The sequence below is a fragment of the Leucoraja erinacea genome, chromosome 13 (assembly GCF_028641065.1).
Source record: "Leucoraja erinacea ecotype New England chromosome 13, Leri_hhj_1, whole genome shotgun sequence".
Lineage (NCBI taxonomy): Eukaryota > Metazoa > Chordata > Chondrichthyes > Rajiformes > Rajidae > Leucoraja > Leucoraja erinaceus.
The window spans coordinates 5,430,859-5,451,206 of record NC_073389.1 but is presented as its reverse complement, the minus strand read 5'-3'; the positions used below and the strand labels follow the sequence as shown (position 1 = coordinate 5,451,206).

The 20,348-nt window shown below is 46.4% G+C and overlaps 1 protein-coding gene across 1 annotated transcript in view; it reads right to left on the bottom strand.

The window, feature by feature from the left end:
• Positions 1-19,710, bottom strand: part of cip2a (cellular inhibitor of PP2A) — a 44,783-nt gene extending 25,073 nt beyond the window's left edge. The window contains exons 1-4 of the mRNA XM_055644351.1: positions 19,576-19,710; positions 4,949-5,052; positions 1,394-1,541; positions 401-510 (exon numbers count right to left, since the gene is read on the bottom strand). Of these exons, the coding sequence (XP_055500326.1) occupies positions 401-510; positions 1,394-1,541; positions 4,949-5,050 (360 nt within the window). The 5' untranslated portion in view covers positions 5,051-5,052; positions 19,576-19,710. The remainder of the gene's footprint in view (positions 1-400; positions 511-1,393; positions 1,542-4,948; positions 5,053-19,575) is intronic.
• Positions 19,711-20,348: the final 638 nt, after the last annotated feature.

Here is a 20,348-nt window from a genome sequence, read left to right as displayed (position 1 = left end):
TTTAACAGTTAAATATATTGGAATTAGATTTTGTTTCATTCACCATGAGTGTTATAAAACCCGATTGCATGGAAGTGAATGCAAACATCAATGTTGCTAGAATAATAACCCCATCAATGCCAGACAAAATGGCTGGTTCTTCAATCAATTGCAAATGGAAGATAGTGGACTATCAAACACTTCCACTCTTTCCCTTATCACAAAGGGGACATGTTAACAAAGCAGCTGAAGACCCAGCAGCACTGTGCGGACACTTGCTGCCTGAATTGCTGCAATGAAAGGCGAGATTTGATGACCACCTCAAGAACAGGAAATAAATGGTGCCCTTGTAGTAATGACCAGATCTAGGAACCCTTAAAAAAAAAGTGCGAACAGTAGATTGTCAATAGACTATACTTACTTGCAATACCACCTGCTCTTTGGGAGTTGTACTGTTATGATGAACCACTGCTGCAAGCGCAGTGACGAGATTGTACGAATGCAATATTTCCCTCGTCTCACTGTCCGACGCTGCAACAGAGAAAGGGCAATAACGACAAATGGATCCTCACTTAAAATATAATATAGGCAACAATCAAAAAAGTCACCTCTGCAATTATAGGCACAAGAAATGATAATCTAGACATTGAACTAAACAAATACTTTACAAGATGCAATTTCTATCAGACATTGCAATCATGGCTCATCTTTACACAACTCTCAAGCCACAACCATTTAGCATTGGTTACTTCTTTATCCGAAAAGGATAGGAAGCAAGAGTGTGCAACGAGATAAAATTAATATTAAAATAGTAAAAATATTTATTTATTTAAAAAATAACATTGACTCAAATCGAGGAGCAATATATCTAAAAGAACATTTTACAATTAAACAATTTGGAAAGTAAGTCTGCACTGTGAAGTGTTTTTAACTGAAAGTCACCCAGATTTTTTTCATTTTTAAACTTTAAAAAGAATTCAAGAAAGTTTGGAAGTGTCGCATTTTTAATCTTAGAATTCAATGTCCAACACACATACCCAAACAGATTCTCCCGTGTATTTTTGTGTCTGGCGAGACTTCTCTACATCTTTCAGCATTCCCAACTGATATTATTCAGAGGTGAATTGCAGCAAGGAGTGCATATTCTTTCTTAATAAATACCTTTTTATCACAATTGTGTTTGAAAAATGTTGAAAATATGAAGTAAACCCAGATTTGCTTTTTGCATTTCACATATCAGTACAAGTATACAACTGCAATTTTGCTTGCAAGCATGAAAGATTTGTAAAGATAGCTCTCAATTTAACAGTGTAAAGTCTAAAAAGGTATCAAATTACATTTCTGTGAAAATAAGTCATGAAAAATAAATAGGTTATATTGAACAAGAACTTAACTGAGCAAAATAAAATAATACCTAATTGGGTGAGTAATCCTATAATTTTCAGAGTCAGTGTTACTTTTATGTTAGGATCACCAACAAGCTCCACAAGACTGTTCAGGCATTCACTTGGCAAACTTTGATTTGTTGCAAATACACGTACTGCTTTCATTCCAGAAATTACCTATGAAGAGAAAAAAAAAAATTAGATTTGTTTACCTGAACACTTCTAGGTTTTTTTTTCTTACAAGTAGTTACAATAATAGTCTCCTTAATTAAAATGCCCACCAAATTACACAGTGTTTGTCCTGTATTTACTGCATTATTCACTTGAATTGATTTTTCTAGTTCACACCAGACATGGAGACTCAACAACAGTCAGTAGTCTGTGTTTTGGATCCAATCTGTTTCTCAACATTAATTTTAATATGTCACTGATTTAACAAACAATAATGCAAATTAATAGTACTTTAAACTACAAAGTTGAATACAAATTGTTATTGTAATGCAATTTGTATCACTCTCAAAGGAGTCCAAGTCTAAATCCCTCCATTCATTTTCATCCTGGTTGTAGCCTTCAGTTCCAGCTTCAGTCCATCAAGTATAACCAACAAACAAAAATACTACCAAGGACTCTGGCCGGTCTAATTGAAGCAAATCGGCAGGCGCTTACAACAAAGATATTTCTGCCATTACTTGCTTACCTTGCGGCACCCCACTAATCACTGCCTGCCATTCTGAAAATGACCCGTTAATTCCTACTCTTTGCTTCCTGTCTGCCAACCAGTTCTCTATCCAACCAGTTTCCGCTGCCTCAAAAAGGCTGCCAACATCATCAAGGACCCACACCATCCTGGCCACACACTCATCTCTCCTCTGCCATCAGGTAGAAGGTACTGGATCCTGAAATCAGCAACATTCAGGTTCAGGAACAGCTACTTCCCCACAGCCATCAGACTATTAAACACAACTTCAAACAAACTCTGAACTATAACAGCCTATTGCACTTTATCAGTTTATTTATGTGTATATATATGGTCTATGGTATATAGACACACTGATCTGTTCTGCATTTATGCCTACAATATTCTGTTGTGCTGCAGCAAGCAAGAATTTCATTGTCCTATCTGGGACACTGACAATAAGCTCTCTTGACTTGACTTGATGTCAATACCCTACCCCCAATACCATTTGCTCTAATTTTTCACACTAATCTCTTGTGTGGGACCTTGTCAAAGGCTTTTTGAAAGTACCTTAATTTGAAAGTACAGTTACACCACATCCACTGGCTCTCCCTTATCCATTCTACTTGTTACATCCTCTAAAAATGCCAGAAGATTAGTCAAGCATGATTTCCCCTTCATAAATCCATGCTGACTTTGACCGATCCGGTCATCGCTTTCCAAATGTGCTGCTATAACATCTTTAATAATCGACTCAAGCATCTTCCCCACTACCGATGTAAGGCTAACTGGTCTATAATTCCCTGCTTTCTCTCTCCCTCCTTTCTTAAAAAGTGGAGTTACATTGGCTACCCTCCAGTCCACAGGAATTGATCCAGAGTCGAGAGAACATTGGAAAATGATCACCAATGCATCCACGATTTCTAGGGCCACCTCCTTGAGTACTCTGGGATGCAGACCATCAGGCCCTGGCGATTTATCTGCCTTCAATCCCAACAGTTTCCTGCCTAATGTGGATTCCTTTTAGTTCCTCCCTCCCACTAGATCATTGGTCCCCTAGTATTTCTGGGAGATTGTTTGTATCTTTTTTAATAAAGACATAACCAAAGTGCTCATTTAACTATTCTGCCATTTCCTTGTTTTCCATTATAAATTCACCTGTCTCTCATTGTAAGGGACCTACTTATGAAGAAGTAAGAGGCGACCGTGGCTGACAATGAAGTCAAGGATAGTATAAAAATAAAAGAGAAGATGTATAACATAGCAAACATGAACGGGAAGCCAGAGGATTGGGCAACTTTTAAAGATCAACAGAAGGTAACAAAAAAAGCAATACAGGGAAAAAAGATGAAGTATGAAGGTAAATCTAGCCAAGAATATAAAGGAGGATAGTAAAATCTTCTTTAGGTATGTCAAGGGAAAAAAATTAGTTAAGACAAATGGCTTGAAGACAGAAACAGGTGAATTTATTATGGGGAACAAGGAAATGGCAGACAAGTTGAACAGGTTATTTGGTTCTGTCTTCACTAAGGTAGACACAAACAATCTCCCAGATGTACTAGGGGACAGAGGACCTAGGGTGACGAAGGAACTGAAGGAAATTCATATTAGTCAGGAAATGGTGTTGGGTAGACTGATGGGACTGAAGGCTAACAAATCCCCAGGGCCTAATGGTCTGCATCCCAGGCTACTCAAGGAGGTGGCTCTAGAAATTGTGGACGCATTGGTGATCATTTTCCAATGTTCTATAGATTCTGGATCAGTTCCTGTGGATTGGAGGGTAGCTAATGTTATCTAACTTTTCAAGAGAGGAGTGAGAAAGAAATCTGGGAATTATAGACCAGTTAGCCTGACTTCAGTATTGGGGAAGATGCTGGAGTCGATTATCAAAGATGTAATAGCAGTGCATTTGGATAGCAGTACAGGATTGGTCCAAGTCAGTGGATTTACCAAGGGGAAATCATGCTTTACAAATCTTCTGGACTTTTTTGAGGATGTAACAAGTAAAATGGATAAGGGAGAGCCAGTGGACGTAGTGTACGTGGACTTTCAGAAAGTCTTTGATAAGGTCCCACAGATTAATGGGCAATATTAGAGCACATGGTATTGGGGATAGGGTATTGACATGGATCGAAAATTGGGTGGCAGACAGGAAACAAAGAGTAGGGATTAACGAGTCCCTTTCGGAATGGCAGACAGTGACTAGTGGGGTACCGCAAGGCTCGGTGCTGGGACTGCAGCTATTTACAATATACATTAATGATTTAGATGAAGGAATTAATAGTAACATTAGCAAATTTGCAGATGACACAAAGCTGGGTGGCAGTGTGAACTGTGAAGAAGATGCTATGAGACTACGGAGTGACTTGGACAGGTTGGGTGAGTGGGCAGATGCAGTATAATGTGGATAAATGTGAGGTTATCCACTTTGGAGGCAAGAACGGGAAGGCAGATTATTATCTGAATGGTGTCACGTTAGGAAAAGGGGAGGTTCAACGAGACTTGGGTGTCCTAGTACATCAGTCACTGAAAGTAAGCATACAGGTACAACAGGCAGCGAAGAAAGCTAATGGCATGTTGGTCTTCATAACGAGAGGAGTTGAGTATAGGAGCAGAGGTCCTTCTGCAGTAGTACAGGGCCCTGGTGAGACCGCACCGTAGGCAAGACAGACTGGTGAGACAGACTATTGGCGAGGCAGCCATTGCTGGCGCCACCTGGTGGTTCTCTAAAGAAGCTTTTTACATTCAGTTTTTATATTTCCGACCCTTGCAAATACAAGTTTTGAGTTGGAATATATTTTTTCAGCAGCAAACAGGAGGGGAGTACGAGAGGGAGAGAAATAACCAGGCAAGAAAGCAAAATATCAACCCGGTAAAATTCCTTTCATACAGTATGTGCTGTACTTACATCCAATTGCCTTTGTATTTGTAATGCATTGTTGTCAGATTTGGCATTTTTATATTGCGTGATAGCCAGCAACAGGGATTTCATGGAAGAAGTTAGATCCATTTCTAGGCACAAAAAGAGAAATTAAAGCAGATTAATAGCAGTTTAATGCATTAGTGATTAATAAAAAAACAACTTTTTGCAGCACAACAATTTAAGGTCTGCATATTCTTTAAGATGCTCAGGCACTTTAGGGCCACCAAGGCCATAAATACACACAAACGGCATTGCAACTGAAGGCCAGACATTCGTCTTTCTTTCTTTTTTGTAGTTCTCCAGTTTCCTCCCACATCCCAAAGACGGGCAAGATTGTACGTTGATTGACCTCTGTAAATTGCCCCTGGTGTGCAGGGAGTGGATGAGAAAGTGGGATAAATAGAACTAGTATGGTCAGTGCGGACTTGTCGGTCCATGCTATATCACTAAACTAAGTAGTAAAAAAGGCAAGAACCTGGCAAATTGGGCGATCAGTCACTCTACACTTCCATCCCCCAACAGGAAGGCCTAAAGCCCTCCGTTTCTTCCTCGACTGCAGAATCATCCAATTTCCCTCTGCTAACACTCTTCTCCACCTAGCAGAGCTGGTCCTAACCCGCAACAACTTCTCCTTCGACTCCTCCCATTTTCTCCAAATCAAAGGCATAGCTATGGGCACCCGCATGGGCCCCAACTATGCCTGCCTCTTTGTAGGGTACTTTGAACAATCTCTGTTCCAGGCGTACACTGGCCCTTTCCTCAATATCTCCGTTACATTGACGACTGCATCACTGCTACCTCCAGCACCCATGCAGAACTCATGGAATTCATTAACTTCACCACCAATTTCCATCCTGCACTCAAATTTATTTGGACCATCTCCGACACCTCACTCCCCTTTCTTGATCTCACCATTTCTATCACAGGAGATAAAACTATCGACTGACGTCTATTACAAACCCATTCACTCCCACAACTATCTCAACTACACTTCATCTCACTCTACTTCCTGCAAAGACTCTATCCCCGACTCCCACTTCTTCCGTCTACGCCGCATTTGTACCCAAGATGAGGTGTTCCATACCAGAACATCTGAGATGTCCTTATTTTTTAGGGAACTGGGGTTCCCCTCTCCCATCATACACGAGGCCCTCACTCGTGTCTCCTCTCGGTTCCGCCCTTGACCCCCCCTCCCCTAGTCGCAACAGAGACAGAGTCCCCCTGGCTCTTACCTTTCACCCCATCAGCCGTCGCATACATTTTCAGGTTAGGCAGAGGTTCATTTGCACCTCCTCCAACCTCATCTACTGTATCCATTGTTCAAGATGTGGGCTCTTATACAACCCCTCCTAATTATAACATTCATAGTGTAAGATCCTTCCCACTGTCTACCAGTTAGAGTAGCAGTGTGAACGTGTGATGACCTGCTTAGTAGTTAATGACCTGAACAATAAAGATGCTTGTGTTTCAACCTGTGTGAGTTTGGACTCTTTACACGAATGTAGACTGGGAGATTGTTTCGCTGAACACCTTTGCTTAGTCTGAACACCTTCACTCAGTCTGCCTGGGCCCACCAGATCTCCCGGTTGCCAAACACTTTATTTCCCCTTCCCACCCTGACCTCTGTCCTTGGTCTCCTCCATTGTCAGTGGGCTAAATGCAAATCGGGGGGAACAGCATCTCATATTTCGCTTGGACCTCGTACAACCCAGTGGTATGAATATTGATTTCTCTAACTTCAAATAACCTCTGCATTACCTCACTCTCCATCCCTCCCCCACCCAAGTCGCACCAGCTTCTCGTTCTCATCTAGCAAACAGCTAACAATGGCCCGTTTCCTTATCATCATTACTGTTTCACATATCTTGAATTCATTTGTTCTATATCTCTATACATCACTGTCTCTATGAGGTGGAAGATTGCAACCTTCACATGGTCCGCCCTGTTTCGACGAATGCAATCAACCCGGCGTGCACAATCAGATAAGATTAAATAGAACAAGTTGTCCTACAACTTTAGGGTGTGCACGCCATACGCAAGAAGAAGAAGACTGTCTATATCTCATTTCCCTTTCCCCTGACTCTCGTCTGAAGAAGGGCCTCCATGCAAAGGGCGTCACCCATTCCTTGTGCCCAGAGATGCTGCCTGTCCCGCTGAGTTACTCCAACATTCTGTGTCTATCTCTGGCAAATTACAGGCAGATAACATTTGCAGAATGGAAAGAAGCAATTTAAAAAGGCTCTACGTTATAGCTGAGTTGTTATTTGGGAACCAGCCGTTTTGTGGTTGAGGTGCGATGTTTCAGGTCTCAGTGCAGAGATTTTAATCTGTGGGTTCAGTAAGGAGGCTGAGCAGTGACAAGGTCCAGCAAGTAAAGGCAGGGTCTTTCCTTTTTCTTTCTTTTAATCCCAATACTAACTTCAGAGTTTGAAATGGCAGTCAAAAGAGTGGTTTGCAACGTCTATGAAACGTGGGTGATCAGGGAGAACGCAATTGTCCCAGACGAACACACTTGCAGGAAATGTGTCCAGTTGCAACTCCTCCCAGACCAAAGATCCTGCAGTGCAAGATAGACCACTCCTGCTAAATGAAACGGGCTCACGTGTAGTTTGCAACGGAGCGGAACGTGGGCCTTTTTTTCATCCATTCCGTAACCCGACCCGACCCACAGTGTAATCAACGTTGCTGGGGAACAGTTTGTGTTAATAAATTTAAATTCTGAAAATGAGGAGAAGATTTTTACCAAATAACTTTTATTTTTACGAGGATGTTTCCGTAACCGGCTTCCGTCTCCGCACTAGTATCTTTGCTCCGCTATGGGATCTTTGGCGCGGAGACGGAAGCCGGTTACGGAAATGGGGCCTAAAATTACCCATGAATCTGCCCGTGACCGCACTACGTCTTTTTCGTCAAGTGATCTATCTTGCTTGCTATAGGATCTTTGTCTCAGACCACATCAACCATTCAGGAGCATGCTGGAGGCAGGAACTGGGAACAATAGCGGTTTCAGAGAGGTGGTCACCACATGAGTTCATGTGGTGGGTTGACTGGAGAGAAAATCGGGATTCCCCTTTGGCTGTTCCTCTCCCTAACAAGTATGCCACTTTAGATGCTGCAGTGCAAGTTGCTTGTCAGGGGAAACCAATAGTAGCATGGCACCATGGCTGGCTGCTGTACAGCAGCGAAGGTCAAAGTGTAGGTGAACTGCAGTGATGGGGATAATACATGTGAGGGACAGAGACAGAATTTCTTTGGCTGCAGGATGGTGTGCTGCCTCTCCAGACAAGAATGTCTCTGAGCAGGTACAGGCCAAACTAAAAGGGCACATTGAATAGCCAGAGGTTATAGTACATATGGGCACCAACAATATAGACAGGATGAGATGAGTAGGTAAGAATTGCAGATGCTAGTTTTAATCAAAGGTAGACACAAAATGCTGGAGTAACTCAGCGGGACAGGCAGCATCTCTGGAGAGAAGGAATGGGTGGTGTTTCGGGTCGAGGCCCTTCTTTGGACTGATGTCAGGGGAGTGGGTGGGACAGAGATAGAATGTAGTCGGAGACTGGAAGACTGGTGGGACAACTGGGAAGGGGGAGGAGGATGGAGAGAGAAAGAGAAAAGGAAAGCAAGGGCTATTTGAAGTTAGAGAAGTCACTGTTCATACCACAAGGGTGTAAGCTACCCAAGTAAAATATGAGGTGCAGTTCCTCCAATTTGCACTGGGCTTCACTGACAACAGAGGAGAAAGGTCAGATTGGGAATGGGAGGGGGAGTTAAAGTGCTGATCAACCGGAGGAGATCAGGTAGGTTACGGCGGACTGAGCGGAATGTGCATGTCCAGCGAAACGATCGCCGAGCCTGTGCTTGGTCTTGCCGATATACAGGAGACAGATAGACAGGATTGTGATGAGGTCCTGGATTGTGATTATAGTAATTAGGAAGAAGGTTAAAAAACCAAGGTCTCCAGGATGGACAGATGATGTTTCAGGTTGAGACCCTTCTTCAGACTTAACATCTAGAAGACAAAGTTCCCCAGTCAATCGGCACCTGCCACCACAGCCACCAGTCAAACAGTGGGTAATCTGGATCCACTGGGAGATCATGGAAAGCAGAGATATCTCTCTGTATCTCAGGACATTTTACAAAACACTAATTACACCAGATAGACAAAAATGCTGGAGAAATTCAGCGGGTGCAGCAGCATCTATGGAGCGAAGGAAACAGGCAACGTTTCGGGCCGAAGCCCTTCTTCAGACTGATGGAGGGTGGGGAGAAGAAAGGAAAAAGGAAGAGGAGCCCGAGGGCTGAGGGAAAGCTGAGAAGGAGAGGAGACAGCAGGCTACCGGAAAATGGGAGAATTCAATGTTCATGCCACTAGGGTGCAGAATGCCCAAGCATGAGCCGGAATATGAGATGTTGTTCCTCCAATTTCCGGTGGTGCTCACTCTGGCCATGGAGGAGACCCAGGACAGAGAGGTCGGATTCGGGATGGGAGGGGGAGTTGAAATGCCTCATTCTTCAGGGAACGGGGGTTCCCCTCCCCTACTATAGATGAGGCTCGCACCAGGGTCTCTTCCATACCCCGTAACACTGCTCTCTTTCCCCATCCCCCCACTCGTAACAAGGGCAGTCCCCCCAGTCCTCACCTTTCACCCCACAAGCCGTCACATACAACAAATAGTCCTCCGTCATTTTTTCCACCTCCAACGGGACCCCACCACTCGCCACATCTGCCCATCTTCCCCCCCCCCCACCTCGTATGCTTTCCGCAAAGACCGCTTCCTCCGTAACTCGCTTGTCAATTCTTCCCGTCCCTCCCGCACCACCTCCTCCCCGGGCACTTTCCCTTGCAACCGCAAGAGATGCTACACTTGTCGCTTTACCTCCCCCCCTCGACTCCATTCAAGGGCCCAATCAGTTGTTCCAGGTGCGACACAGAGGTTCACCTGCATCTCCTCCAACCTCATCTATTGCATCCGCTGCTCTAGATGTCAGCTGATCTACACCAGTGAGACCAGGCGTAGGCTTGGCGATCGTTTCGCCGAACACCTCCGCTCAGTCCGCATGAACCAACCTGACCTCCCGGTGGATAAGCACTTCAACTTCCCCTCCCACTCCGTATCCGACTTCTCTGTCCTGGGCCTCCTCCATGGCAAAGAGTGAGCACCACTGGAAATTGGAGGAACAGCATCTCATATTCTGCTTGGGCAGTCTGCACCCTAGTGGCATGAACATTGAATTCTCCTATTTCCGGTAGCCCTTGCTCTCTCCTCCCCTTCTCAGCTTTCCCTCAGCCCTTGGGCACCTTCTCTTCCTTTTTCCTTTCTGCGTCTCCCTGCCCCCCCGCCCCCCATCAATCTGAAGAAGGGTTTTCGCCCGAAACGTTGCCTATATCCCTCGCTCCATAGATGCTGCTGCACCCACTGAGTTTCTCCAGCATTTTTGTCTACCTTCAATTTTCCAGCATCTGCAGTTCCTTCTTAAACACTAATTACACCAGAACGGGAATACAGTAGCAATGTTACAAAATTTTGAGATTTAAAAAATCAAGTCTGCAATCACTTTCATATCTCAAGTATTTAAAAAGTTATGGCCATTTTCATACTCGGAAATTAGCATCTTGTTCCCTATTGATTTTCTATGGACATAACAAAAAGCTGTGATCAAGGACAGTCAAAAGCCCATAACCTTCTTAAAAATTAAGAGAACTGAATGAAATTTTCAGTTATCATAGATTGAAGCATTCTGAAACAAATATAAAATAATCTTACTTGGATGACCTGAAATTAAAGCATATAATTAGTTAGTTACCCAATTGTAGCTAATTTCAAACTTCAATTACTAGATCTAAACATCTATCCATTTCTTAATAAATGATTAACATTTTTAAATAGCCCAAGTGTCCAAATAATATTCACAAATAATTCACAATAAAACATGATTTTAAAATCTCATTTACATCAATTTATGGGCCAAATGGAAGGAATTTAGTGTTCAATTGCTGTAAATTAAAGTCAATTTAAATCAGCTTTCTAGTGGGTTCCTGTGAACGCGCTGGTTTAGAACGTTCACATTACGCTGGATTTGTGCCCTCAAGTGCCCAGAAAAATACTGCGGGATATAAAGAGCCCAAAATGAACTACTCGCTATAGAAAACTTTATATTACAGGGTTATTTACAAGCCCCATTTAATGTAAAAATAAGGTACATACCTTTAATTGTTTGCTTTATAAAACCCTGGGGCTGCGAGAGGTTGCGGGTTGAGAGAGTGATTTTTAAACTACTATAACTATTATACAAGGCCAGAAAAACTAATAATCTTTTGCGACGGGGTCTTTCAGCGATTTTCCGTTAATGATTTACTAGGCTGAACATTTTCGATTGCACCAGCCTAGTAAAAATCGCGTTTTAAACCCGCCCCCTCTAAACAGCGCCAAAATCGCGCACACGGGGTAGGGCAGATGCTCAGCCACGATTCAGGTAGGTTTTGTAACATACCTAAATACAGTATACAGTTATGCTACCACACTATATATGATTGCGGAGGAAATTCATCAGTCTGAAGAAGGGTCTGGACACAAAACATTGTCTTGCCATTCCCTCCACAGATGCTTGCCATTCCCTCCACAGATGCTGCCTGCCTGGACTTCCTCCAGCTCTGCATGTTTTACTATGAAATGCTGCCTCCTGGTTTCAAATCTTTGCCATCTCCATTCTTCCCGGAACCCTTGTCTGTCAAGTTACAGCTGCGCTCCTTCAATATCCTCCGAAACGTCGCCTATTCCTTCTCTCCAGAGATGCTACCTGTCCCACTGAGTTACTCCAGCATTTTGTGTGTCTGTCCTTCTGATGATGACCGATGCCCGATAGACCAGGAGCACGTCTGCCTACACGCTAACGCTTGCAGCGTTAAAGGTGAGTGGTTGCCGTGGGAGTGAAACTCACTGGTGAGTGGCTGCACTGGATCACCGGCTACTACCTGCTCGCTGCTCACTGCTTGCTATTCCCATTTCCCCATTAGCCACTAGTTGTTCGCTGCTCTTTGCTCGTCGATGGTTATCCCTGCTGTCTGACATTCACTCCCCACTACCAGGCGGTTATTCCAGATCCCGCGGGGGTTATCCCCGCTGTCTGACAGTCACTCTCCGCTGTCTGGGTTATTCCCGCTGTTTGACGGACACTTTCGCGGTCTGGACTATTCCCGCTGTCCGAACGTCACTCTCGCAGTCTGGGCTATTCCTGCTGACAGTCACTCTCGCTGTCTGGGCTATTCCCGCTGTCTGACGAACACTTTGGCAGTCTGGGTTATTCCTGTTGACGGACACTCTCCGCTGTCTGGGTTACTCCCGTTGTCTGGGTTATTCCCGCTGTCTGGGCTATTCCTGCAGTCTGACGGTAACTCTCCGCTGTCTGGATTATTCCCGCTGTCTGATGGACAATCTCCGCTGTCTGTGTTACTCTCTCTGTCTAGGTTACTCCAGCTGTCTGGGCTATTCCCACTGTCTGGGCTATTACTGCTTTCTGATGGTTACTCTCTGCTGTCTGGGTTATTCCCGCTGGGAATTCTTAGTATAGCTTCTAAAGTACTGACTCCTGCAGCCACACACATGTTACTAGCACTACACCATCTAGGTTTCCTCAGCAGTGTTCTCATGCAGGTACAGCAGGCAGTGAAGAAAGCGAATGGCATGTTGGCCTTTATAACAAGAGGAATCGAATATAGGAGCAAAAGGTCCTTCTGCAGTTGTACAGAGCCCTAGTGAGACCACACCTGGAGTATTGTGTGCAGTTTTGGTCCCCTAATTTGAGGAAGGACGTTCTTGCTATAGAGGGAGTGGAGCGTAGGTTTACTAGGTTAATTCCCGGGACGGCGGGACTGTCATATGCTGAGTGAATGGAGCAGTTGGGCTTGTACACTCTGGAGTTTAGAAGGATGAGAGGGCATCTCATTGAAACATATAAGATTGTTAAGGGCTTGAACACACTAGAGGCAAGAAACATGTTCCCGATGTTGGGGGAGTTCAGAACTTGGGGCCACAGTTTAAGAATAAGGAGTAAGCCATTTAGAATGGAGACAAGGAAACACTTTTTCTCACAGAGAGTGGTGAGTCTGTGGAATTATCTGCCTCAGAGGGCGGTGGAGGCAGGTTCTCTGAATGTTTTCAAGAGAGAGCTAGATAGGGCTCTTAAAAATAGCGGAGTCAGGGGATATGGGGAGAAGGCAAGAACTGATTGGGGATGATCAACCATGATCACATTGAATGGTGGTTCTGGCACAAAGGGCCAAATGGCCTACTCCTGCACCTATTGTCCCTTGGCATCATTATAGGACACCTTTAGTCTCTGCAACCACAGGTGTGCAGTATAGAGTGGTGTGCAATATGCTCTAAACAGCGACATCTTCACCACATCTGTACACGCACCAAACGTACACAAAAGAATATTCGCCCGTATATACAGCATACGTCGTTGCCTATAAATAACCTAATAGAAACATAGAAAATAGGTGCCGGAGTAAGCCATTCGGCCCTTCGAGTCTGCACCACCATTCGATATGATCATGGCTGATCATCCAACTCAGTATCCCATCCCTGCCTTCTCTCCATACCCCCTGATCCCTTTAGCCACAAGGACCACATCTAACTCCCTCTTAAATATAGCCAATGAACTGGCCTCAACTACCTTCTGTGGCAGAGAATTCCACAGATTCAGCACACTCTGTGTAAAAAATGATTTTCTCATCTCGGTCCTAAAAGACTTCCCTCTTATCCTTAAACTGTGATCCCTAGTTCTGGACTTCCCCAACATCGGGAATAATCTTCCTGCATCTAGCCTGTCCAACCCCTTAAGAATTTTGTAAGTTTCTATAAGATCCCCCATCAATCTTCCGAATTCTAGCGTGTACAAGCAGAGTATATCCAGTCTTTCTTCATATGAAAGTCCTGCCATCCCAGGAATCAGTCTGGTGAACCTTCTCTGTACTCCCTCTATGGCAAGAATGTCTTTCCTCAGATTGGGATACCAAAACTGTACGCAATAATCATCTGTCACTTGTTCTGTAATAAAATGCCCAAGATATTTTACCTTATTACAGACACTAAAATTATTGCAGACAATTTAAAATCAGGAAATTTTAGACATTTGTCCTCTTTGGTTCTACAGATCATAACACTCTAACAAACATTATATTTAATATCATGTTTCCGGTGGGCGGTTTCAAGTTTCCGGTGGGCTGCGCGACTCTTGTCAGCAGCGGCCTCTGCAGCCCGTCCGTGTTTTATTATTTTTGTCTGTCTATGTTTTTATGTAGTTTTTTGTTATTTTTTGTTGGGGGGTGTGTGTGGGGGGGGGGGGGGTGGGGTGGGGGGGGGGGGGGGAAACTTTTAAATCTCCCCCTGCACTGGAGACCCGACCTTTTCTCGTCGGGTCTACGTTATCGTTGGGGCCGCATTGAGGAGCGGCCTCCAACAGGAAGAGACCGGGGACTCTGGTGCCGACGACTCACCTCATCGTCGCGGAGCTGGCCGAGTCCGGAGCGGGTGGAGCGGTGGAGGAGCGCAGCTGCTGCTGCTGCTGCGGCCCGACCGGAGAGTCGGAGGCTTCAACTGCAGGTCTGCGGACGGCGGCACCGGGAGCCCGCGGGTCCCTGGAGGGAGACCGCTTTTCAGGGCTCTCGCAACGGCGACTTCTCCCGCCCGAGTTGCGGGGTCGAAGAGCTCCTGGAGCGGGGCCTAACATCACTGCCCCGCGCGGCTTGGAATGGCCGCGGGACTCTGCGAGCGCACGCCGGGGGCTCTAACACCAAGACCCGGTGTGCGACCTCGCACCACCCAGCGTGGCTTTAATGGCCGCGGGACAATCGCCATCGCCAGCCGGGGGCTTTGACTTTGACTCTGACATCGGGGGGGGGGGGGGGGGGGGGGAGTGTGCAGTGGAGAGATAAGTTTATTTGGCCTTCCATCACAGCAATGTGATGGATGTTTATGTAAATTATGTTGTGTCTTGGGTCTATTTGTTTGTAATGTATGGCTGCAGAAACGGCATTTCGTTTGGACCTCAAGGGGTCCAAATGACAATTAAATGTATCTTGTATCTTGTATCTTCCACACCATACATAGAACATATAGTAAGGAGCTGCTGGAGACCAGCGCTAGATGGACTAAAGACCACAAGATCATCTGCATACATAATATGGTTCACTAAAATATTACCAATCATGCACCCGGTATTACAGGCTTTCAATTGTTTGGACAGATCATCAATATAAAGATTAAAAAGTACTGAGGACAAAATCCCCCCTTGTCTAACACCATTGCTACCCCAAATGGGGCTGAGACCCTATTGCCCCATTTTATTTGCACAGTCTGGTGGGCCGATTCTCACAATGTATTTAGGCACCCCTCTTGACTCTTTTAACAAACAGCTTTCTGTGATGCACACAATCAAAGGCTTTGGAAGCATCAATAAAGCACAGAAGAATTTAAGAGTTTTGCCTCTATATTTGTTTACAATCTCCTTTAGAGCATATATGCACAAGTCAGTGCCATATTTAGCTTTAAAACCAAACTGGTTATCTGTGGAGTTAACACTCATTTACTCTATCCAGCAGAACTCTTTCTAAGACTTTTTACACTAAGCTGGCTAAAGCAATGGGCCTGTAATTATTTATGCTGCCGACTTCCTTAATGACCGGCACTAGCAGAACAGTTATTCCCGCTGTGTGTCTGGGTCATTCCCGCCGTGTGTCTGGGTTACTCTGGCCGTGTGTCTGGGTTACTCCGGCCGTGTGTCTGGGTTACTCCCGCCGTGTGTCTGGGTTATTCCCGCCGTGTGTCTGGGTTATTCCCGCCGTGTGTCTGGGTTATTCCCGCTGTGAGTCTGGGTTATCCATTCCCGCTGTGTGTCTGGGTTATTCCCGCTGTGTGTCTGGGTTATTCCCTCTGTGTGTCTGGGTTATCCATTCCCGCTGTATGTCTGGGTTATTCCCGCTGTGTGTCTGGGTTATTTATTCCCGCTGTGTGTCTGGGTTATTTATTCCCGCTGTATGTCTGGGTTATTTATTCCCGCTGTGTGTCTGGGTTATTTATTCTGGCTGTGTGTCTGGGTCATTGTCGCTGTGTGTCTGGGTTATTCCCGCTGTGTGTCTGGGTTATTTATTCCCGCTGTGTGTCTGGGTTATTTATTCCCGCCGTGTGTCTGGTTTATTCCCGCCGTGTGTCTGGGGTTATTCCCGCCGTGTGTTTGGGTTATTTATTCCCGCTGTGTGTCTGGGTTATTTATTCCCGCTGTGTGTGTCTGGTTATTCCCGCTGTGTGTCTGGGTTATTTATTCCCGCTGTGTGTCTGGGTTATTTCCTCTGTGTGTCTGTCTTATTTATTCCCGCTGTGTGTCTGGGTTATTTATTCCCGCTGTGTGTCTGGGTTATTTATTCCCGCTGTGTGTGTGGGTTATTTATTCCCGCTGTGTGTCTGGGTTATTTATTCCCGCTGTGTGTCTGGGTTATTTATTCCCGCTGTGTGTCTGGGTTATTCCCGCTGTGTGTGTCTGGGTTACTCACGCAGCCGCTGTGTGTCTGGGTTATTCATTCCCGCTGTGTGTCTGGGTTATTTATTCCCGCTGTGTGTCTGGGTTATTCCCGCTGTGTGTCTGGGTTATTCCCGCTGTGTGTCTGGGTTATTTATTCCCGCTGAGTGTCTGGGTTATTCATTCCCGCTGTGTGTCTGGGTTATTCATTCCCGCTGTGTATCTGGGTTATTTATTCCCGCTGTGTGTCTGGGTTATTCATTCATTCCCGCTGTGTGTCTGGGTTATTCCCGCTGTGTATCTGGGTTATTTATTCCCCGCTGTGTGTCTGGGTTATTTATTCCCGCTGTGTGTCTGGGTTATTTATTCCCGCTGTGTGTGTCTGGGTTATTTATTCCCCCGCTGTGTGTCTGTCTGGGTTATTTATTCCCGGCTGTGTGTCTGGGTTTTTCCCGCTGTGTGTGTCTGGGTATTTATTCCCACTGTGTGTGTGTGTCTGTTATTCCCGCGTGTGTCCCGCTGGGTTCTGGGTTATTCCGCTGTGTGTCTGGGTTATTCCCGCTGTGTGTCTGGGTTATTCCCGCTGTGTGTCTGGGTTATTTATTCCCGCTGTGTGTCTGGGTTATTTATTCCCGCTGTGTGTCTGGGGTATTCCCGCTGTGTGTCTGGGTTATTTATTCCCGCTGTGTGTCTGGGTTATTTATTCCCGCTGTGTGTCTGGGTTATTTTATTCCCGCTGTGTGTCTGGGTTATTTTTTCCTGCTGTGTGTCTGGGTTATTTATTCCCGCTGTGTGTCTGGGTTATTTATTCCCGCTGTGTGTCTGGGTTATTTATTCCCGCTGTGTGTCTGGGTTATTTATTCCCGCCGTGTGTCTGGGTTATTTATTCCCGCTGTGTGTCTGGGTTATTTATTCCCGCTGTGTGTCTGGGTTATTTATTCCGGCTGTGTGTCTGTGGGTTATTTATTCCCGCTGTGTGTGTGGGTTATTTATTCCCGCTGTGTGTGTGGGTTATTTATTCCCGCTGTGTGTGTCTGGGTTATTTCCACTGTGTGTCTGGGTTATTTATTCCCGCCGTGTGTCTGGGTTATTTATTCCCGCTGTGTGTCTGGGTTATTCCCGCTGGGTGTCAGGGTTATTTATTCCCGCTGTGTGTCTGGGTTATTCCCGCTGTGTGTCTGGGTTATTTATTCCCGCCGTGTGTCTGGGTTATTTATTCCCGCCGTGTGTCTGGGTTATTCCCGATGTGTGTCTGGGTTATTTATTCCCGCTGTGTGTCTGGGTTATTTATTCCCGCTGTGTGTCTGGGTTATTCCCGCTGTGTGTCTGGGTTATTTATTCCCGCTGTGTGTCTGGGTTATTTATTCCCGCTGTGTGTCTGGGTTATTTATTCCCGCTGTGTGTCTGGGTTATTTATTCGCTCTGTGTGAGTGGGTTATTCCCGCTGTGTGTCTGGGTTATTTATTCCCGCTGTGTGTCTGGGTTATTCCCGCTGTGTGTCTGGGTTATTCCCGCTGTGTGTCTGGTTTATTCCCGCTGTGTGTCTGGGTTATTTATTCCCGCTGTGTGTCTGGGTTATTTATTCCCGCTGTGTGTCTGGGTTATTTATTCCCGCTGTGTGTCTGGGTTATTTATTCCCGCCGTGTGTCTGGGTTATTTATTCCCGCTGTGTGTCTGGGTTATTCCCCCGCTGTGTGTCTGGGTTATCCCGCTGTGTTCCCGCTGTATTGTCTGGGTTATTTATTCCCGCCGTGTGTCCTGGGTGTGTCTGGGTTATTTATTCCCGCTGTGTGTCTGGGTTATTCCCCCGCTGGTGTGTCTGGGTTATTCCCGCTGTGTGTCTGGGTTATTCCCGCTGTGTGGTCTGGGTTATTCCCGCTGTGTCTGGGTTATTTATTCCCGCTGTGTGTCTGGGTTCTTTATTCCGGCCGTGTGTCTGGGTTATTTATTCCCACTGTGTGTCTGGGTTATTTATTCCCGCTGTGTGTCTGGGTTATTCCCACTGTGTGTCTGGATTATTTATTCCCACTGTGTGTCTGGGTTATTGATTCCCGCTGTGTGTCTGGGTTATTCCCGCTGTGTGTCTGGGTTATTCCCGCCGTGTGTCTGGGTTATTTATTCGTGTGTCTGGGTTATTCCCGCTGTGTGTCTGGGTTATTTCCCGCTGTGTGTATTGGGTTATTTATTCTTTTCCCGTGTGTCTGGGTTATTCCCTGCTGTGTGTCTGGGTTGGTTATTTATTCCTGCTGTGTGTCTGGGGTTTATTCCCGCTGTGTGTCTGGGTTATTTATTCCCGCGCCGTGTGTCTGGGTTATTTATTCCCGCTGTGTGTCTGGGTTATTCCCTGCTGTGTGTCTGGGTTATTCCCGCCGTGTGTCTGGGTTATTTATTCCTGCCGTGTGTCTGGGTTATTTATTCCCGCTGTGTGTCTGGGTTATTTATTCCCGCTGTGTGTCTGGGTTATTTATTCCCGCTGTGTCTGGTGTGTCTGGGTTATTTTATTCCCGCTGTGTGTCTGGGTTATTCCCGCTGTGTGTCTGGGTTATTTATTCCCGCTGTGTGTCTGGGTTATTTATTCCCGCCGTGTGTCTGGGTTATTTATTCCCTCTGTGTGTCTGGGTTATTTATTCCCACTGTGTGTCTGGGTTATTTATTCCCGCCGTGTGTCTGGGTTATTTATTCCCGCTGTGTGTCTGGGTTATTCCCGCTGTGTGTCTGGGTTACTCACGCAGCCGCTGCTGTTTCGCGCGGAGATTTGAACGGGCGCCGCTTCCACCGGCGGCGGGCAGGAGGGGAGGGAGGGGGGGGGGGGGGGTTGCCAGACGGCAGCGGGCGGGCAGGAGCCGGCCCGGTGCTCACTCCCCCGCCCCTCCACACCGGCCACACGGTACCTGCTCCACATCCACCCGCCACACTGGCCCGCAGCGGGCAGGGAGTGAGGGAGGAGGAGGCGGCCACCCCGGCACCAAGTGAGCTCACCCAACGGCTCACCCCGCCCGCCCGGCTTCGACACGGCAACGGCTCTGGCTCCCTCTCCCCGGCCCGGCCCGGCCCGGTCCTCCCCTCCCGTCTCCTCCCCTCCCCGGTACCTGCAACCCGCGGGGCGGCCAGCGATCTCCTCACAGCCGCGACCCTTCACTCCCTCTCACGTTAAACCCGCCACCATATTCCCGGGCGCCGGCTTGACGCATGCGCTGTAGCGGCGGTTAGTGTGCCGGTAATGCGCATGCGTGGCACCGGTGACCGGCTGAACATGCCGGCGATACGCACGCGCAATAGCATGGACCCGTCAGTGTGCCGGTAAAGTGCATGCGCAGCAGGTAGTGCCAGACTGACGCGTGCGCATGAGGGAATGCCGGCGCGCTGTGGTCACAATGCTGACCGGCGTTGCCCGAGGTTTCCTCATCATGGAGGCTGCTCGACCTGCTGAGTCGTTGCACCTTTTTTGTGGCATCCCTTCCCAGGCCTGCTGGAGGTGAAGTCACGTTGAAGCATGCATACCGCGTTAACGGTGACCATCAAACATCCCGTTTCTCTATCCCCTCAGGTTGTCCCACCAGCTACACACTTCACACATCGCATAGTTTACAGGTGTCGGAAGGAACTGCAGAAGCTGCTTTACACCAACGATAGACATAAACTGCTGGAGTAACTCAGCGTGTCAGGCAACATCTCTGGAGAGAAGGAACGGCTGACATTTCGGGTTGAGACCCTTTTCAGTTTACACGGACTGATTAACTGACGAGTTTACGGTGCCCATTTGTGAAGTAAGATCTATATCTGTTCCTCTCTGTCACGGTAACTGATGGCATATTTAAATGTATCTCGGGTTACTCTGTCAGAAAGGTCAAAGGATGCATCT